Source organism: Ornithodoros turicata, chromosome 3 (assembly GCF_037126465.1).
Source record: "Ornithodoros turicata isolate Travis chromosome 3, ASM3712646v1, whole genome shotgun sequence".
Lineage (NCBI taxonomy): Eukaryota > Metazoa > Arthropoda > Arachnida > Ixodida > Argasidae > Ornithodoros > Ornithodoros turicata.
The window spans coordinates 66,319,351-66,341,551 of NC_088203.1; the positions used below are offsets into that span (position 1 = coordinate 66,319,351).

The window sequence follows — 22,201 nt, forward strand, 5'->3', positions numbered from 1 at the left end:
TCTCGTAGGGAGTGAGCTCACTTTTATTAGGGAGTGACGTGAAAAACTGCCATCGTTTCACCGTTATTCAATGGAATACATTACAAAAGCAGACGCCAGAGGTTGAGACAAGGGATGCCGTGGCGTCTGGACGGCGCCTTTCTCTCGCTTCTCGGAGGGAGTGAGCTCACTCCTATTAGGGAGTGACGTGAAAAAGTGCCGTCGTTTGACTGCTATTCAATGGAATACATTACAAGAGCAGACGACAGATGTTGAGACAGGTGATGCCGTGGCGTCTGGACGGCGCCTGTCTCCCGCTTCTCCCAGGGAGTGAGCTGTCTTCTATTAGGGAGTGACGTGAAAAAGTGCCGTCGTTTGACTGTTATTCAATGGAATACATTACAAGAGCAGACGATGGATGTGGAGACAGGTGATGCCGTGGCGTCGCGACGGCGCCTTTCTCTCGGTTCTCCTAGGAAGTGAACTCACTGCTATTAGGGAGTGATGTGAAAAAGTGCCGTCGCTTGACTGTTATTCAATGTATTACAAGAGCAGACGCCAGGTGTTGAGACAATGGATACCGTGGCATCTGGACGGCGCCTTTCTCTCGCTTCTCCTACCTAGGGAGTGAGCTCGCTTTTATTAGGGAGCGATGTGAAATAGTGCCGTCGTTTGAATGTTATTTAATCGAATATATGAGAAGAGCAGACGCCAGATGCTCAGGCAAGGGATACCGTGGCGTCTGGACGGCGCCTTTCTCTCGCTTCTCCTAGGGCGTGACGTGAAATAGTGCCGTCGTTTGACTGTTATTCAATGGAATACATTACAAGAGCAGACGATGGATGTGGAGACAGGTGGTGCCGTGGCGTCGCGACGGCGCCTTTCTCTCGGTTCTCCTAGGAAGTGAACTCACTCCTATTAGGGAGTGACGTGAAAAAGTGCCGTCGCTTGACTGTTATTCAATGTAATACAAGAGCAGACGCCAGGTGTTGAGACAATGGATACCGTGGCATCTGGACGGCGCCTTTCTCTCGCTTCTCTCCTACCTAGGGAGTGAGCTCGCTTTTATTAGGGAGCGATGTGAAATAGTGCCGTCGTTTCAATGTTATTCAGTCGAATATATGAGAAGAGCAGACGCCAGATGTTCAGGCAAGGGATACCGTGGCGTCTGGACGGCGCCTTTCTCTCGCTTCTCCTAGGGCGTGACGTGAAATAGTGCCGTCGTTTGACTGTTATTCAATGGAATACATTACAAGAGCAGACGATAGATGTGGAGACAGGTGATGCCGTGGCGTCGCGACGGCGCCTTTCTCTCGGTTCTCCTAGGAAGTGAACTCACTCCTATTAGGGAGTGACGTGAAAAAGTGCCGTCGCTTGACTGTTATTCAATGTAATACAAGAGCAGACGCCAGGTGTTGAGACAATGGATACCGTGGCATCTGGACGGCGCCTTTCTCTCGCTTCTCCTACCTAGGGAGTGAGCTCGCTTTTATTAGGGAGCGATGTGAAATAGTGCCGTCGTTTGAATGTTATTCAATCGAATATATGAGAAGAGCAGACGCCAGATGCTCAGGCAAGGGATGCCGTGGCGTCTGGACGGCGCCTTTCTCTCGCTTCTCCTAGGGCGTGACGTGAAATAGTGCCGTCGTTTGAATGTTATTCAATGGAATACATTACAAGAGCAGACGTCAGATGTTGAAACGAGACATGCAGTGGCCTCTGAACGGCGCCTTTCTCTCGCTTCTCCTAGAGAGTGAGCTCACTCCCCTATTAGGGAGTGACGTGAAAAAGTGCCGTCGCTTGACTTATTCAATGTAATACATGAGAAGAGCAGACGCCAGATGTTGTGACAAGTGATGCCGTAGCGTCTGGACGGCGCCTTTCTCTCGCTTCTTGGAGGAAGTGAGTTCACTCCTATTAGGGAGTGACGTGAAAAAGTGCCGTCGTTTCACCGTTATTCAATGGAATACATTAGAAGAGCAGACGCCAGACGTTGTGACAAGTGATGCTGCAGCGTCTGGACGGCGCCTTTCTCTCGCTTCTTGGAGGAAGTGAGTTCACTCCTATTAGGGAGTGACGTGAAAAAGTGCCGTCGTTTCACCGTTATTCAATGGAATACATTAGAAGAGCAGACGCCAGACGTTGTGACAAGTGATGCTGCAGCGTCTGGACGGCGCCTTTCTCTCGCTTCTTGGAGGAAGTGAGTTCACTCCTATTAGGGAGTGACGTGAAAAAGTGCCGTCGTTTCACCGTTATTCAATGGAATACATTAGAAGAGCAGACGCCAGACGTTGTGACAAGTGATGCTGCAGCGTCTGGACGGCGCCTTTCTTTCGCTTCTTGGAGGAAGTGAGTTCACTCCTATTAGGGAGTGACGTGAAAAAGTGCCGTCGTTTCACCGTTATTCAATGGAATACATTAGAAGAGCAGACGCCAGACGTTGTGACAAGTGATGCTGCAGCGTCTGGACGGCGCCTTTCTCTCGCTTCTTGGAGGAAGTGAGTTCACTCCTATTAGGGAGTGACGTGAAAAAGTGCCGTCGTTTCACCGTTATTCAATGGAATACATTAGAAGAGCAGACGCCAGACGTTGTGACAAGTGATGCTGCAGCGTCTGGACGGCGCCTTTCTTTCGCTTCTTGGAGGAAGTGAGTTCACTCCTATTAGGGAGTGACGTGAAAAAGTGCCGTCGTTTCACCGTTATTCAATGGAATACATTAGAAGAGCAGACGCCAGACGTTGTGACAAGTGATGCTGCAGCGTCTGGACGGCGCCTTTCTCTCGCTTCTTGGAGGAAGTGAGTTCACTCCTATTAGGGAGTGACGTGAAAAAGTGCCGTCGTTTCACCGTTATTCAATGGAATACATTAGAAGAGCAGACGCCAGACGTTGTGACAAGTGATGCTGCAGCGTCTGGACGGCGCCTTTCTTTCGCTTCTTGGAGGAAGTGAGTTCACTCCTATTAGGGAGTGACGTGAAAAAGTGCCGTCGTTTCGGCGTTATTCAATGGAATACATTAGAAGAGCAGACGCCAGACGTTGTGACAAGTGATGCTGCAGCGTCTGGACGGCGCCTTTCTCTCGCTTCTTGGAGGAAGTGAGTTCACTCCTATTAGGGAGTGACGTGAAAAAGTGCCGTCGTTTCGGCGTTATTCAATGGAATACATTAGAAGAACTGACGCCAGAGGTTGTGACAAGTGATGCCGGCGCGTCTGGACGGCGCCTTTCTCTCACTTCTCCTAGGGAGTGACCCCGCTCTTATTAGATGTCGTTGCCGCCGGAACTTCTGCAGCTGCGAAACAGCGCAGATCTTTCAAAATTCCTTTATTTAATATCTAAGCACTTTTCGTACAAAAAAATTGGCCAAGTAGACTGTCGATCGGTGGCAAACACAGCAGTAGTATGTGTTTCTTAGCGGGGTTTCCATAGCTTTGTCCTGCATGTTTTCAGCCCAATCAGCTCAGACCGCTGACAGCGATATCACCCAATAGTATTATAAGTTTGCGGTAGCTGTTAGCATCTTGATACATGAGCATTACTCTAACTGCTTAAAAAATTTAGCCAAATCTTGGTCTCTGTTAAGCCATCAGCATCGAGAAGGAGCAATGCAAAAGTTCTCTGATGTCTTGATCAAGCAATTGTGCTCCAAACCATATCAGCATTTTTGCTATCACTGAATGTTCACAATGGTATATCTTTGTGCCGAATAACTCTTACTGCAGTCATCATTTGAGGATAAGCCTAAAAGTTTGGCTTGTATTTCTTTACTTCTACCATGAGGTGATGTATGTTGAGCAGCTCTGCCCGAACCAGGGACTGCTTGAAAGGTGGGAGGCCCAGTACCTTCTGGAATCTGTGATAATACTGGATCAGTTGTGTCAGGGCTGCCTGTAATATTTTTGCAAAAAGATATAGCCACAATATCAAACAGCAGGCAAAAGTTATATACACAGCATGTGAGGAAAACATCAAAAGGGAAGCATGGTTATGTTCATAAACTCTACAATACTAATATCTCACATCATTCATCACACTGAAGAACAGATAAATTTATGCTTTTTTTTGTCGATTGTCGGTTTGCAGATTTTCCCAGTGCCGATATTTACTGAGAACAGGAGCTGTTAACGTGCTCCAGTACTGGTCATTTATAGTATGACCCATATAGTATTATGACTAGGGCCCTGATTTTTAGGCATTTGCATAGAAATGCCTATAAATGCCTAAATGCGACATTTTCTCGGTTGCCTGCCTTTTTATCGACTGTGTTGAATTGTCGTCTTTTTAAACATTTTTAGACGCCATAACAGCCCTTTTTAGGGGTGTAAGTGCGAGAGCACCTTTAGGGCTCGTGCTCAGTGCAGCATGTTGCTTTTTGTTTCTGCGTGTTTGCTGCGTGTTGATTAGTATTAGTAGTTAGTTGTATTGCTGTACACATTATAATTAGACCCTGATGTTTTAGGGTTAAACCCGATTTTTCCCCGAATTTGCACCCCGAATTGAGGTTCACCTATCTAGGGTTAAACCCGATTTCTACCTGCAAAACTGCACCTAGGCTAGGCACCTCACGGCATCGACGTACTAGTTTCTCACAAAATATGCGACTGGCCCCTTACTTCTGGCACTCTGGATAAACGGTACAGTGAACGTTTATTCTACAATAATGCCCGATTTCTCCCCGAACTCAGTCTGATGGTAATTTTTTGCCCAAATTTGCACGAATTTTCGACATCAATTTATTGACCCGATTTCTACCCCCCGAATTTGGAAAAATATAAAACCCGAAAACTTCAGGGTCTAATTATAATACACATTTTCAAAAAGTATTTGCATTAGTATTATAATACATGTCTTTGTGGAGTATTAGTATGTATTACAATTTTAAAGAAAAATAGTATTACTCCCCACCCCAGGCAAAGAAATATAACAACCCTGACTCCTGGGCAGCCTATCACTCATGCGCATAGTCATATAGATCCGTTAGAAAATCTGCCACGGAAAAATATTTTGCACACGATTTACCTTCACTTCTAACCAATAATCCCAGAAAGTTTAGGAGGTCCATATCCCCTAAAAAGGTCCAGCTCACTTACCCAGCTCATTTACCCTAACGGTGCTCTAGTGCCTGTAACTAACACACTGTCTGAGTTTGCCACAGTCTTTCATAAGTTTTTTCTAATACCACATCGAGCCCTGTAGCCTACATGACAGATCAACAGTTAACACATATGGAGAATTTTCAAACTACAGCTCATGGCATCCATAAAATAACTCAATCCCTTAAAAACTCTTCTGTTTCTCAAATCTCTCAAAACCTCTTTTGTCACAATTGGGGTGTCACCCCAATCGTGACAAAAGAGATTTCTACTATCATCTTAGCTTATATCTTCTCACAGTCAACCACACAGTCACGCCTGACCATAGATTGAAAAGTAGGGAAGGTTGTTCCGATCTCCAAATTAGGGAACAGTAACATAGCTAGCAGTACCTTCCAATATTCTTGACAAGTGTCTGCTGTAAAATAATAGTCATTTTCTCTCATGCAGTGAAATTTATGGAACAGAATTATTTTTCATATATATGTACTTTGCAGCATGGTTTCCGGCAGCACTTCTCGTGCAAAACGCAACTGACCTGCTTCCTCCATGACCTATTTGCTAGTTTTGACTCACTCTCATAAACTGATGCAATTTTCATCAATTTCCACAAAGCATTTGACAAAGTTCCACACTAGTGCCTCATCCTCAAGCTCAATTTTGACCCTACAGTATTCATTTGGATTTGTGAATTCCTGTCTAACTGATCATTTTTCATCACACGAAATAATAATTCTTCAGATATTACTGCAGCTACTTCCAATATACACAGAGCTAGGTTCTGGGTCCTCTTCTCTTTCTTATATACATCAATGACCTTCCCACCGGTCTCTCCTCCGTCATACGTCTTTTTACTGATGACTGTGTTCTATATACCAGAAATTAATTGTTATTCTGACCAGGTAGCACTAAAACACAATCTTTCACTAACTCACTCATGGAGTGTCACACGGCAGAAGTGTTCCAACACGTCTTTCCAATGTCACAGCCTAAATCCTCACCATGCTTTTGCACATTCTATCGGTTACAACGTCCTTTCCAGGGTAGACTCATACAAATATCTCTGCGTCATTCTCTCTCGTGATCTAATTGCTGCAAGCATGTTGATCTTATACTAGGCAATGCTAACATACACACTTGGTTACCTTAGGTTAAATCTCAAACTGGCTTAACAGCATCTCAAGAAATTAGTGTACATCTCTTTAGTATGCCCAAGACTGGAATATGCATCCACTGTGTGGTATCCCCATCAACTCAACTTAGCCAAATCTACAGAGGCCGTCCAACACAGAGCTGCAAGGCTCGTTATGGGTGACTTGGACGTTTTTCTTCCATGTCATCGACCAAACAACAATTACAGCTTGCTAATCTTGACAAACGTCGAATAGCGAGGTTACCACTTTTTCACAGGTTCATTGATAATACTCCCTCAGATATCTCCCAAATCTCTCGTTTGTTCACATTCTTCCCCAAGTTTGATCATCAGTTCAATATAGCTGGTTTTCATTGCTGCACCGATGCCTATTCCAAATCTTTCTTCTGCAAAACTGTTATTGATTGGAATGAACCCCCCCCCCTCAAAATAGCAGACATTATAAACTGCTGTGACTTCATCATACTATGCCATCCTATGTGATGCTATCTAATTTCCTTATTGGCGGAAGTGCACAAAAATTGTCTTTTGATTATTTGTTGTAGATTTTGTTTACTGCTTGTCGTAGATTACTCATGTGCTCTTGGTATTTCAAATGGTACTTCCTTGGAAGGTACTTCCTTCTTTGTTTTTCTTTTTTCACCCACTCCCCCATGCAATGTCTGCAAGGGCTTCTGGGACTTTATGAATGAATAAATAGATATAAAAGCAATAGCTAGACTGTAATGTACTTGGCCTCATAAGCAACCCTTTCCTGTCAGTTTGCCACGATTGCATTGGACCTCCGGGAATTCAAATTCACTACATGGTAAAAGAAAGGAAAGCGAAGTGTTGTAGCCTGTGGCGTCACTAGGGGGGTGCGGGGGGTGCAGTCTGCACCGGGTGATGCGACAGAAGGGGGTGACGTGCTGCACCAGTACCGCTGCCTCCTCTCTCTTTCTGTAGTGAGATGACGCCAAAAAGGACATAACAAGCTCTCGACGAGCATGTAATTTTTTTCTGCGTACGATATGATACTGTTATTTATCGTGTATCGCCTCGGATGGAAATGGACACATTACTGCGGGGGAGCAGCTCCTGCCACCAGGTGATGCATACCCTAGTGACGCCACTGGTTGAAGCCACGCCTTGTCAAGACTTCCCTGTAGCATATTTCTTTCTTTATGTATTTCAAAGATACTGTTAGCCCTAGGTGGGGCTGTAACAGGAGTAGGTAGCATAAATAGAAGGTAATACAGTGTACAATTCCACAAGACAAAGGACCAAATTTTAGATAACACACCCCGACAGGCAATAAAATGAGATATATATGCTGTGCTATACAGCAATAGGGTGCTAACTCCGCAGACCAAAAATCAATAGATAACAATGTATAACCGGATAACAGCATAAACAATGCATTACATTCAAGGTATCATAGCATATCAGTTAACCCTGACAAGAATGACTGTACAGTTTCAGCAGAAGTGATTTCTAAAGGTAGCTGGTTCCAGTCCCTAGTGGTTCGTGGAAAGAACGAGTAACAGAGACAATTAGATCGAAAGTTCCCTTCTCTCATGGTTTCTTCATGGAAGTGTCATAAAGTGCATCCGATATATGGTGTTATGTACCTCGCCTTGTTAATATGTAGTAAATCTTTTCTGAAACTGAATAATAGCTTACAGCTATTCATCTCAAACTGTTTGCTGATGAGAGGGATACTAGCAGAGCGATAGAGTGCAGATATGGAACATGTAGATCTATAAGAGCTATATGTGAAGCGTAGGGCTTTATTTTGAATGGCTTCAAGTCTCGAGATACCCTTCTATGTGTGAGGATTCCATACAGGACATGCATATTGTAGTACAAGAATAATTAAAGTTTTATAGGTGATAACTTCGAATTGGGAGTGGAGTGCTTCAGAGATCGCTTTAATAAACACAACTTCTTGTATGCCCTTTTATGGTTTCACCCAAATGCAAGTTCCAAGCAACATATGATTGAATATATACGCCTAAATATTTATAGTGTTCAACTTGTCTAAAGGGTACTCCATTCAGCATGTAAATAGAACAAAATTTTGGCTGCTTGTGTGTTATGGTCATTGTGACTGGTTTCTCAACAGTGAAACACATTTGTCATTTATCACACCATAATGACAAACTATTTAGGACCTTTAAGAGTTCATTTGGTCCTCTGGAGACTTCACTTCCATATATATGACTCCACAGTCACTCCATGTGTGCACAGGTCACATAAATTGTTCACATACTACAGGAACCGGAGAGGGCCCAAAACCGAGCCCTGTGGAACCCCCGAAGTTACATCGAAAAATACCAGAGATATTTTCCAAATAAACATACAGTTCCCTATGTAACAAATAATTTTCAAGCCAGTTCAGAATTATATGATTTTCAAAAATATGCCCAAGTTTTAGTATAAGTTGATTATGGGAGACCCTGTCAAATGCTTTTGATAAGTCCAAAAATACCATATCAGCTTGTCTGTTATGATCAACAACTTCTGCAAGGTCATCTGTAATCTCTACTAGTTGGGTGACAGTTGATAGTTTTCTGCAGAAGCCGTGCTATTGTGGTTATAATGTGGTGTGCATAGTTGCTTTTGTCGCTGTCTGCATGGAACACTCCACACTTAAAAACATCCAGAAGCACAACAAAGTAAAGTGTGTTATTGCACTACCACTCTTACTCTGGGGTGCTGTTGTTCACCTATATCATGATGAACACAGTCACATGACGAACGACATCCATGATTGCAGGAAAATACTACTGGCATAGATTGCACATAGATGTCTCACAGTACATTGCAAGCTGTGAAATCTGCCAAGTCACAAATTATCCAGCTAGCCAGCAAACAGGCCAACTACACTTTGGGGAAATTCCAGATATACACGTACTACCATTCATGGTTATTTCTACTGATCATATCGACCCGAGAAATGAAAGCACTACAAACTGATACCTCATTACAGCAGTCGATCGTTCAGCAAGATAGTACGCCTAGCAATACCTGTTCCATCACAAGCATCTGTACACGTAGTTAGCTTCCTCATATACAGGTATGAACAACCTGAATTGATCATCTTAGACGATAGTTGATGACACTGCCAACACTAGCACCACTACGAAAGAGTTCTTCGAGTTGATCGAGCGGCCTCGTCGAGAGATACAACCGTTCTATCTTGGAAGTACTAACAAAAGCAGTCTAGAACCCAGCCAGTCAATCGTCCCGAGAAGATTGGGAACATACATTGCGCAGATCCTGCTCCACATAAACACCAGTCCTCACTCTGTTACAATACGATACCAGCCCATAAGACCCCGAGAAGTGACAATCCTTTCGGCTAGCCACCTGGCACTGGTAATAGAGGATAAAACGTTGGACGACATCAGGAAGGAGACCACAGCATGGTTGCAAATATCGCAGTCCTATCAAGAATGAATGCAAGGCATCCACAGGGAACCTGCCATCAGAGATGCTGTACTATTTGCAAGATACATACGAAAGGGGAAGATCAGAAACCCATACAAAGGCCCCGCTATAACCGTAACAAAATCCAAGATGTGTATGTCGTTGTCGGAAACCAGGACAACACATTCCTCAGAAAATCCATGCAGAACAGCTCAAGAAATATGGCCACTGACAATTCATAGCAGACTCCAGGACTGAGCCTTTGTGGGGAAAGATGGTGTAACCAGTGTCACGAAGAAGAACAGGAGAAGGGAGAGGAAAAGAAGATCAGAACAAGAGTTTTTACACCATGTTCCATAACAAGACCCAATGCCACACTGATGCAGAGGTACACAACCCTGTAAAGGATTGCCAGTGTGCATTATCTTACAAAAAAAAAATTTAAATGTCCTCTGAATGCACTGTGTGTGTCACAAGGACGTACGTAATAACTACTAAGATACTTCTCAGAGAACCATCTATACCAGCTTTCCTAGCAATCAGACACTGATGGCTGGTGTGTGCAGCTGCAGTGCTTAACCACTCAAACCATGTAATCGAACTAGTTCATGTATGATTATAAATGCATACAAAGCTTCCATGAGGTTGCATACCGAATAGTACAAGTGTGTTCACTTTTACAAACCCTATTATACTACAGTTGAACCCGACTATATTGAACCCGGTTATATCAAATTATTGCCTATATCGAACATCCGAAACATCCCCTTGAAAATAGCATGTAAATGTATAGGCGCGCTGTACGTCTACATCGAACAGCCGGCACCGCTGTCATCGGCTATATCACACTACCACTAAAATCCTATGACGCGCCCTTAGTAACTTCCGCACATTTTTCGCGAATGAAAAGGACAAAGCGCGGCTTGGAGATTAGGGATGATCATCCACACGAAAAGGAGTTGGAAATGAGGGCAGGCTGCCAACGGGTGAAGTTAGTGACCCCACGGAGCTTTGTTTCGCACGCTCCGAAGTGAGAAATCACGGGGTCATGCTACCTTCCCCGCGCACGCGACCTGCAATGGAATCGTCCATGCCGGCCGTGCGCAGCGCGTGGCCGAGACGTGCGCAGTGGCCACTGGCGTCGGAGCATTCCTTTGGTAGTCGACACCATTTGAAAGTTGGCACGAATCAGGCAGCTATGGACGCTAAGAAAAGGAAGAACCTGGACTTCGCGACCAAGCTCGACATCATCCGACGTGTTGAGAATGGAGAAAAGAAGTCTTCGGTAGCAGAAGCATTCGGCATCCCACGGAGCACGCTGACTATGCTTTTTCGGAACAAGGCGGACATCAGAATGAAAGCAGCAGGACCAGCAGGACAATCTCGCAAGGGAGCATGCCGCTTGAGGACGCCAGCGTTTGAAAGGATCGAGAAGGCGCTGTATGCATGGTTCCTTGATATCCGGGCCAGGAACCTTCCCGTAGATGGACCAACGCTGATTGAAAAAGCTTCGTAGCAGTTGCAGACGAGGCGTGTGCGGATGCCTTGGACGATGACGACTTCAAGTACGCTCTTGACGACGAGCTTCGAAAGGTCGCAGAGTTCCCAGAAGCCGTTCCCACTGATCTGACGGCACATGATTTTGTAAGCGCCGACGACAATGTGCACATTGTGGCAGAGATGACGGATGCGGACATCATAGCGGACGTTGCTGGTGACGACGGCGATTCAAGCGGCGATGAAGGCTCACTGGGAGGTGTCAACAGCGACGATGTCATGCCCACAGCCACTGAGATCGCTTCGGCTTTTGCTACCATTCATCGCTGCTGCGGGGCAATAGAAGGAGCTGGATTTTCTCATTTAGGAGGCCTCGAGAAGATCGAAAATAGTGTAATGGACTTCATGGCTCGCTACAAGAGACAAGCCCAACTCACGGAGTTCTTTCGTCCCAAATAAATGTTGTTAACTGTCTTGTTGCCCGCTTTGTTTGTGCAGTTTCTGTTCTCGTTCATGCAGATCGGTAAGCTCCTGTTTCATACTATCCCAATTACATGGTAATTAATATGGCACACGCAAATGTCTGTTAAAATACGAAAGCTTTATATATCGAATTATCGATATATCGAATTATTTGCCGATCCCCTTCGAGTTCGATATATGCGGGTTCAACTGTATATTAAACCTTTATTATAGTGATGCTTTCTGCACAGCTGTGAACTCAGCCAGCTGCTTTGATGGACACGATTTCTCACAGGCTGTTTCATAATTTCTATGCAGCAGCAGGTAGTTCTATATTATGCAGTTAGAAACAAAACTTTTCTCCAAAGTTTTCCACTGAGTCATTCCATGTCAAACGTCCCGGAAGTGACACTCGACCTTAGTCGATTTTGTTACAAAAATTCATACAAATTTATTATTCGGAGGGAACCACTAAAACAAAAGGTTCCGCTGCCATCGCAAAATGGTTGTCCCTAAGTGTCTGTTTAAAGTTACGGGGTTTGCCTCTGACCACCCCCTGCAGTCTATGCATGGCACTACCAAAATTATAGATATACGGCAACTGTTTTCGTGCTGCAGTAAGGAAGGAGTGTTCGTCTACCTATCTGAGGGTCGCAAATATTCTGGCTACTCGCCATATGTATCCTAATGGCGGTTTGAAAAATGTTTCGAGAAGCAAAGTTTCACATTTTTGTCAGCTACGTCGCTAGAAGTAAAGAGACAAAGCTATCTTTAACGTTGAGATACGAATGGGCACTACAAGCAAAAAAAATCTCGTTGAGAGGCTAAACAAAATGATCTGAGAAAAATATATGCAAAGCTGCAACCTTGGCAAAAATGTAGCAACTTTAACTGTAAATAACAAAAATAGAGAGGCGCAGAAAGAATTCCAGTGATAGCTGGAAGAAAGTATCATGTCCAAGGAACACAAGTCTCTAGCCTAGTCTCGGGGTTTTACACCATGCATCATCTTCACCAGCTCGCTTGCTTCCTAGCCATTTTTTCATTGTTACAAGGAGCAAGTTTTAAAAATACGTATTTTTTTTTATAGCGGAGAAAACAATTTTTTTAAGTTTCGGGCCCGGCACAGACAGCGCATGCAACTGTCACTAAGCTCTCATGCTCTCCACAGTAGCACATCGAAGATGCACCAGGTGCACACATTCTGAGCTGATTGACCTATTGACCTGATTTCACCTATAATGTTCTATGAAGTGGCACTTTTTTGCAACTTTCCCCGGTTGTATAGGACACTGTGATGGCATCGGAGGAACGTCGAAACGCCTAGCAGCAAAAGCAAGCTTGCAAGGGTTCTTCAAAGAGCAGATTTTATGGGTGGACCAACCGGAGCCTCAAAAGTATAAATCCAGTTCAGGTTTTGCAACAGTTTGTAAGTGAGACGAGACAGTTCCTTGAAGAGATGTATCAAAGTGTGGTGTTTCCGCCCTGTACACGCACCGGCCACTGCTTTGAACCAGTGAGCCCATTGGAGGCTTGTGTGTTTGTGTCATTCATGTAAGTAGACTCCCTCACCTAATTCTCATTGTTTACAATGAAGGAAGGAACGAGGAGACAACCTTTATTGACAAAGATCAGAAGAGAACTGGTTCACGTTTATTCACGCCAGCTCGCGGCTGGTGCCAGCAGTGTGGCGATGGCACTAGGGCCGCCACAGTAGCCCCCTCTCTAGCGAGCAGGCAAAGCGATGGAGCGGATGGTTTCGAGGACTGGTGCCCAGCAGACTTGACGCCGCAGCTTGGCAGGATCAGAGTCCAGAGAGGGAATCGACAATGGAAAGTAGGTTGTAGCGGGAGGTGTGGACGACTTCATATAGGCGGGCTTCAGCCGATCGATGGAAATCTGGTCACGTTTCCCGTTGATGAGGAGGGTGTAAAATTTGGGTGTGTGACTCACGACGGGGTAAGGGCCGTTGTAGGGTGGTTGGAGCGGCTTGCGTACGCTATCGACACAAACGAACACGTGCGTGCAGGTACAGAGGTCCTGATGGACGAACAGCTTGGCCGAAGAGCCGTGGCGGGGAGGCACGGCCATTATGGTGTCGAATATGGTCCGAAGACGGCTGAAATAGTCTGTGGCATCCGGCACACCCGAGGTCTTGCTGGGGGATATAAAGTCGCCGGGAAGCCGAAGCGTAGTCCCGTACACGAGTTCGGATGACGTGCACCCCAGGTCAGGCTTGTTAGCGGAGCGAAGGCCAAGGACGACAACTGGGAGGGCCTCCGTCCAAGAGGTCTGGTCAGGTTGCACCTTGACGGCAATCTTCAGCTGGCAGTGGAACCTCTCCACCAAGCCATGTGCCGCCGGGTGGTAGGTAGTCATGCGGATGCGGTGCGTACCCAGTAGAGTGGTCAGGGCAGCAAAAGCGCTGACTCAAACTGCCGTCCTCAGTCAGTGGTCACGGTGGATGGAATTCCAAAACGGGCAATCCACGTGCTAATGAAGGCAGCGGAAACGGTGGTCGCGGTTATGTCTGGGATGGGCGTTGCCTCGGGCCATCGGGTGAAAAGATCGATGACCGAGAGGATGTATCGCTGGCCCTGCGAAGGTGGATGAGGGCCAACGATGTCAAGATGGACTTTGTCGAACCGGACATCTGGAGGCAGGAAATGGCTTACAGGCGCTGAGGTGTGACGCTGTATTTTAGCTCGCTGGCAGGGCTGGCATCAACGCATCCAGTGCTTGATCTGGGCTTGCATGCGTGCCCACACGTAGCGATCGGAGATCAGCTTCTGCGATGCCCGGACTGGATGGGATAAGGCGTGAAGGTCTTCGAACACTTTGCGGTGCAGGGGTGCCAGGACAAAAGGTCGGGGTTTGCCCAACAAAACGTCGCAAATGACGGGACATGTTGCCCCTGGCGGTTGCAGGTCCTCGAAACGAAGACTCGAAGACTTCGTGTTGGAACGGAGTGTCTTAAGTTCTTCGTCGGAGCGCTGGAACTCGGCCAAGGCCTCCCAGGAGAAGAACGCGACTGGGTGTTGTGGTGACTCTGCTGAAACTGCGCTGATGCGACTGAGTGCGTCAGCGGCGATGTTGTTGAGGCCGCTGACGTGCCAGATGTCGGTGAAGAATTCTGAAATGAACGAGAGATGGCGAATCTCACGAGGCGCGTAGTTAGACCCATAAGAAATGAAAGAGTACAGCAGGGGCTTGTGGTCAGTGTATATGGAGAACTTGCGGCCTTCCAGGAAGTGCCTGAAGTACTTCACCGCAAGATACACTGTCAGCAACTCGCGGGAGAAGGTGCTGTAGCGAGTTTCTCTGTCCTTGAGCTTCCTGGAGAAGAAGGATAGCAGCGGCCACGAGTTCAAAACCCACTGCTGCAGCACAGCTCCGACGGCAATTGACGATGCATCTACCATGATGCTGGTGGGGGCATCGTGCTGAGGGTGGGCAAACAGAGCGTGCTTTGCCTTCTCGAACGCGTCGAGGGCTTCTAGGGACCAGGGGAGCGATGATGAACGGCTCTTCGTTGTTGCGAGTAATGCCTCTAACGGCTTCAAAATGGAAGCGCAGCCAGGTACAAATCTTCTGTAAAAGTTGACTAATCCGAGGAACTCCCGGAGCTTGCACGAAGATGTCGGCTGCGGAAAGTCTTGGATGGCCTGGACGCGAGCAGGTAGAGGCGTGATGCCAGAGCTGGTACAGTAGACTTCCGTTAATACGACTTCCGATAATTCGATTTTCCGCTTAATTCGATCGAATTCGAAGGTCCCGTCAAATGCCCGTATGCCTCTATTGATAAAAAAGTTCGTTATTTCGAACGTGAAATCAGTGCACATTGTGTAATTCGATCGATGCGTCCGCGAACCAGGCATCCGCGTCGCCCGCACCGCACAAGATAAAGTTCGCCCTAAAGTTCAGGTGGCAGATCGGCAGACGACGATTGAACAGTACCGATCCGTTCTGATAACCGCGAGTTTTTGTGCACCGAACGCTATCGTATTTGCGTATGTAAGCGATAGCGTTTGTGGTTCTGCGCACGCGCAAAACATAGAGCTTCGCGCATTGTGCAGAACCACCACGCATCCCTTGTGTACGCAAAGCCAATGGCGTACGATGCACTAAAACTTAATTCATTTGGTGGTGGGGTTCGTGGTTCTGATGAGTGCCGGGCGAGGAGGAAACGTCTCTTTCTCGTTTTTGCTTTCCGTTTATTGTTCTACGTTTCACCGGGCTTTCGTTCGGAAACTGTTCGTGCAACAAGAGTCCGATACACAACGTGCGCTCGACGAGTTTCGAATTTCGATCACTTCGTGGAAGTGGACATCGTCGTCGTCAGACGTGTCCTGCCCGGGCAAGATGGCGGAAGCGAAACTGAAGACGATATCGCCGAGCGCATTCAGTGGGTGGGTACGTGCACGCACGCACACTGCTAGCTTTCCGCGAAATCGTCTACAGTTTCGCTTCCGCCATCTTGCGCGGGCAGGTCACGCCTGGCACCGATGTTGTAGCGCGCGCGAGAGCGCTCTATGTGCAATGTGTCGAGATGCGCGTTTCAAGCGTGAGCGACAGCAGAGGAATGCACAAAGGTGACATTGACCTCTACACTTTTTCTGCCTATTCTTTAATTCGACCTTCGGATAATTCGATCAAATTTCGCGTTCCCGTCAGGGTCGAATTAACGGAAGTTTACTGATGCGGTGGCCAAAAAAATCCAGCTCCTCGACGCTGAACTCGCTCTTTGCGGCGTTGATGACAATGCCAAATTCGCTGAGCCGGGCGAAGAGAGCTCGAAGATGGTCAGTATGCTCCTGTGGCGAGGAGTTGGCAATGAGGAGGTCGTCGATGTACGCGAAGACGAACGGAAGACCTCTGATGACCGAGTCTATAAAGTGTTGGAAAGTTTGTGCCGCATCCACAGGAACTCAAACAATCCAAATGGGGTGGTGATGGCGGTCTTCGCAACGTCATCGGGTGCCATAGGTATCTGATTGTATGCGCGCACGAGATCAACCTTGGAAAATGTCGTAGCACCGTGAAGATGACCAGTAAAGTCCTGAATGTGGGGAATGGGGTAGCGATCCGGGACGGTGGCCGCGTCCAAAGCCCTATAATCTCCACAAGGGCGCCAGTCCCCAGTCTGTTTGGGCAGCATGTGCAGAGCTGGATGACCAGGTGCTCGAAGAAGGCCGAATGATGCCGAGGTCTAGCATATGGGCGAATTCATCTCGAGCCACTTTCAACTTCTCTGGCGCTAGACGATGCGGGCGAACATGTGTGGGTGGTCCAGTGGTTCCAATATGGTGGGCTACGTCATGCTGCACCGGGCGCTTCCAATCAGGAGGCTGCGTAAGCGCTGGGAACTCGCGCAGGATGGCCTCATAGCTTGACGTCGGCTGGAGAGTGTGGAACATCTGTCCAAGAATGGGTGTTGCGGTCTGCACGCCGTGGATCACGAGGCCAGTGGTGGCGTCTACTAATCGTCTCCGGCACATGTCGACCAGAAGCCCGAAATGAGCCAGAAAATCTGCTCCAATGATAGCGTGGGGCACATTGGCGATGGTGAGTAGCCACCTGAACTCGCGGCGGAGCCCCAAGCTCAGGGTCAAGAGCTTCTCGCCGAAGGTGGAAATAGGCGTGCCATTGACTGCCTGTAGAGAGTTGGTTGGCTGACGGCGCCCTTGGTCTTCGCGGGACGCGGGGACGATAGACATCTGCGCGCCGCTGTCTATCAGAAACCGCACGCCAGAGTACCGGTCAGAGATGTAGAAAAGGCGGGGACGGTGGGAACCCTCGTCAGCATGGCCAGTCCCCGTCAGTTTCTGACGCTGGCGTTTCCCTGGCGGGAGCACGGAGGCAGGCACTTGCAGGCACGGTAGCCAAAGGTCTGGTGATACCAGCAGACGTCGGGGTTAGATGACTGGGAACGGAGAGACTCGCTGCAACGCCGACTGTAGCGGCGAGGAGAGCGGCGCCTTGGGCTTGGCGACCGGCTGAACCGGAGATTGGAAATCACCAAGTCCAAAAGGCGGGCCACTTCGTCTCGCAAAACCTGTAGCTCCGACGACGAAGGCGATGGCACAGGCGGAGGCGAGACTGCTAAAATAGCAGGCGGAGCGATATCCATCATCTTGTCAGCCATCTCCACCAAGGCTTCAAGAGAGATGCTGCTGGAGGTGGTAAGGATCATGCGAACAGTGTTCGGAAAGCGCTGAAGGAACAGCTCGCGCATGATGAGCTCATCAAGTGCTAATGCCGTGTCGCCCAACAGCTGCTGCATACGGCGAAGTAGCTCGGACGGCTTCCGGTCTAAGAGAACCTCAGCTGTGAGTAGCTGTCGCAGGCGTTCCTGCTCTGAAGCTGTCGTACGCCTGGTCAGTGTGCTCTTGAGTGCGTCGTAAGGGTTCTCCGCAGGGGACCGCAAACAAATTTGCTGTAGTGGTATTTTCGTTAAAAAGGTGTTCGCTATAAAGGAGTTTGACTGTATTATGATTCACTTTTCTGACGGTTTACCGAGAACAACAAGTTGAAGGACCGCGAGGATTTCGAGTAGATATCGGGTTTGACTCAAATTCTTGAAAACTTGTTCAGGAGGTAACTATCGTGAAAAGTCGGGTTTAACCCGAAAACAAGGAACCTTATTTGTTCACAATAACACCCTTTACTCTTTAGAGGTCAGCACTTATCCGCCTGCCCAGCAATTCTTAGAACACAGACATGTGGCACGATATCTTCTCTCGCCCTCTTTGTACAACATTGTGTTTAATCGTGTGTATGTGTCTATACGATATATACAGGGTGTCCACGCTAAGTGTGAACAGATTTTTTAAAAATATATATAACACTTTTTCCAAGATGAGATCAATTGCAATATAGCATATGCAGAAGGGCACTCCCTAGCAGGGCATTAGCAAAGTCCAAAGGCAATGTCTTAATTAACTTTCATTAATTAACTTTTTAATTATAAAAGCTACAAAGTTGTCCCAATGAGAACATCTGTTCCTTTGGGTCACCTGATATCGTAGCCGTTTTCAGAACAAAAATCCGTTCGATAGATCGCCCGCAAAAAATTCGTGAAGGAACGCCATTTTTTTCTTTATTTTGTTCATTGTGCTTCTTAGAAGACGTGTATTTCCTTCATCCCCAACGGGAGAGGGGGAAGGAGCACAGTGCCGCCTCATGCATCGAAGATGAGCTTTAACTTGCGGAAACAAAACAAACACAAATGTATCGGGTGACTCTATCGGAACTGGCCTTATCTTGGGTTGCATTTGCTGTTTCCTTTTAATCTTTTTCCAGGACGCGAGAGGCGATAGTGTGCTCTTTCTCCCTCTCACATTGCGGGTGAAAGAAAGACGCGTCTTCTAAGAAGCACAATGAACAAAATAAAGAAAAAAATGGCGTTCCTTCACGAATTTTTTGCAGGCGATCTATCGAACGGATTTTTGTTCTGAAAACGGCTACGGTATCAGGTGACCGAAAGGAACAGATGTTCTCATTGGGACAACTTTGTAGCTTTTATAATTAAAAAGTTAATTAGGACATTGCCTTTGGACTTTGCTAATGCCCTGCTAGGGAGTGCCCTTTAGCATATGCTATATTGCAATTGATTTCATCTTGGAAAAAGTGTTATATATATTTTTTAAAAATCTGTTCACACTTAGCGTGGACACCCTGTATGTAGTGGCCGGTCGTCGTCCTCCTCACTTCCGGCCACTACAGACTACAGGCTACCTGTAGTGGCCGGAAGTGAGGACGACAACGACTGGCCACTACATATAAGTATTTATAAGTGTCACCACTCTACTTTGTACCTGAAGAAGTGTGGTCCTCCACGCTAAAGCTTGTATCAATTAAACCTAAACAAAAACCTTCAGTGTCGCTTTCTGCACTTTTGTTTATGTGACCTACAACAGACCTGACTCCCCTCTTCATATACAGTTCAGCCCTGCTGGAACCATGGAGGCTATTGTTGTCGCTAACAGCATAACAAGTGATGCCTCAAGGAAGCAGAAGGCAAGCACAATAACTAGCTGCATGGTATGCCTTATTGCCCTTCTTCCTATCATTGCTGGATGAAACAACAGACGTCCTACCTCCTGGAGCATGTAACTATAGTACAATGCTCAACATATTTCACATTGTGATAGCAAAACGGCACTGAAGAATGGCTGTAAAAGTAACTGAGGCTATTTACCTGTAAGATATTGGTGCCATTCCTGAAATTTGTAAAGGTCTGCATAATGTCGTTGTTGATGTCATCAATGGCCTTTTTCCAGCCCATGTTGAATGACCTCACCAGGCTACTAACTTTCTCTAGGAAAATTAAAATAAACTTATTGACAAGTTACAAACAAAAAGCTGAACATAAGAAAAACGTATCTGCTAACAATGAAAGCACCCACTGAATAACATGCGGGGCACCTAAAGGTATGTCAGAATCAAAGTATAATCTGGTATAAACAATGCTGTATGTGCTTACATAAACTATGGATATACAGGGTGTTACCCTATAAAAGTCTACCCGTGCCGCCATGCCGTACTCGCCAATTACTCAATGTAGGTGGCACATTGTGCGATCTTCATATAGAGCTCATAAGGACATGTAATCTTGGTAAATTTTGAAGTGATTGAGCGCCGCAGCACGAAGTTATAACTCAAAACGTGCAATTCCCGTAGTGAAAACAATCAAGATGGCGGCGTTGAGAAGAGCATTTGACATGCTGCTCCCCAGACGACGACGTGTCGCATATCATGCCAGCCCGATGGAACTGTAGTTTTCATTTCGCTTTGGTGTAACTGTCGTAATTTGCTCAGAAGCAAGCAACGTGAGCAACGAAAAATGCCGACGTACTCGGCAGACGACACCCAAAAGGGATGTCGTCTGCTTACTGAGCGGCGCCATCTTGGCTGTTTTCACTACGGGAATTGCACGTTTTGAGTTATAACTTCGTGCTGCGGCGCTCAATCACTCCAAAATTTACGAAGATTAAATGTCCTTATGAGCTCTATATGAGGATCGCACAATGTGCCACCTACATTGAGTAACTGGCGAGTACGGCATGGCGGCCCGGGTATACTTTTATAGGGTAACACCCTGTACTTTAAGCAACACCCTTATTGCTAGTAAAACAATTTTTTTCTACGAATTGGCAAACAAATGCCAGGGAAAGCCAAGGAAAATTCATGAGTCGCAAATATCTAAAAATTGCCACTCTGGAAAAGGAGCATCAGTTCGCAACTGAGCAAAGCAGAGTTAGCATCTCTGACCCCATCATATTTTACTAACTTTATTAAAACAAGAAGATTCAATGAAAGTTGGACAAGAATCTCCACTGAGGATATATTGTTTTAACTACAGGGTGTCACATGTAGTTGTACAAGATACTGACATTCCCTATACATAAATCTCTGAGAATGCAAGCCCCATAATAGGCTGCTTGGGCTATTATTAACTAACACCAATCACAATGAGATCATGTACTCACCAATGTCTTTTACACCCTTAACTTGAGTGAGTTGCAATGAGCTCTGCACACTTATGATTTTCATCTCAGGGACTGTTGGGGTCCCATGGGGAGGGAAGTGGGGGGTGACACCTATATCTGTTGCTTTTTTGACATAGCCAGAGGGTGGGGGGGTTCGAACCCCTCTAAAGTTAGTTTTAGACAGACTGCCACATTACGTTTTAGCCGCTCTCCTTGGCTTGCTATTTTGCTGAAACCACCAGTAGTATTTGCTAATTTTTTCCCCAGGTAATGAAATACTTTTGACACCAACATAACATGGACCCTAATTTCAGAGATAAAGGTTAAGTAGACAGAGAATGCTCCTAATGTACAGGATATCCACACTACTATAGACAGAAATTTGAGAAATAGTGAAATTACTTTTTTTTAAGTTCCAATAAACAGCAATATATGCTATGTTAACCTCCTGGGCATCGTCCACATTAATTTGACTATTAAACTTTTTAATTATGGTCCCAGAAATACAGGCACATTTGGTGACGATTTTCGTCACTCCACCAGAAACACAATTCCTCTCAGGCAAAGGAGAAAATGGGCTTTTGTGGTGCTCCCTGCAGTTTGGAAAGTATTCAACTTGCCGAAGCAAAAGAAAAAAAAAGATATCGCAGCAGGTTCACAGAATGTGTAAGAAAGAACGCCACCACCACTATGAGTCTGCACTTTCAGGTTACTGTGTTACCAAGCTCTGATATGTGCTTAAGACATTTCTGGAAAATGCTGATACAGTTAAAGCTTGTTTACCTGGTTATACCCTGCATTGATACATAGGTGAGAGACAAAGAAAGGACATTACTTCAACCAGCAAATTTTTTTATTATATATCATTTTGTAATTGTAAACCATATAGTACCCTGTTTCTTCTTGCTGAAAGAATGAAACTAATTTGTTGTTTTTTTCGTCAGCCTAGCACATGATGTCTGCTTCCCTACATTAGCCTCTCCATTAGCCTACATTAGCGTGGACACCCTTTATGTTGATCAAGTGGTAAAACAAGGAAATGGTGATAGCAGTATTAAAAAGTGCCCTAGGCACTTTAGTCCCACAAGCATAAAAGTATACAACAAGTATAAAACAGT

The 22,201-nt window shown here is 46.1% G+C and overlaps 1 protein-coding gene across 2 annotated transcripts in view; it reads right to left on the bottom strand.

Moving 5' to 3' along the window:
* Positions 1–3,285: 3,285 nt before the first annotated feature.
* LOC135388561 (vacuolar protein sorting-associated protein 52 homolog) overlaps positions 3,286–22,201 on the bottom strand; it is a 128,926-nt gene continuing 110,010 nt past the window's right edge. For both annotated transcript variants that reach the window (XM_064618181.1, XM_064618180.1), the window contains exons 17-18: positions 19,793–19,911; positions 3,286–3,864 (exon numbers count right to left, since the gene is read on the bottom strand). In XM_064618181.1, the coding sequence (XP_064474251.1) occupies positions 3,718–3,864; positions 19,793–19,911 (266 nt within the window). In that variant the 3' untranslated portion in view covers positions 3,286–3,717. The remainder of the gene's footprint in view (positions 3,865–19,792; positions 19,912–22,201) is intronic.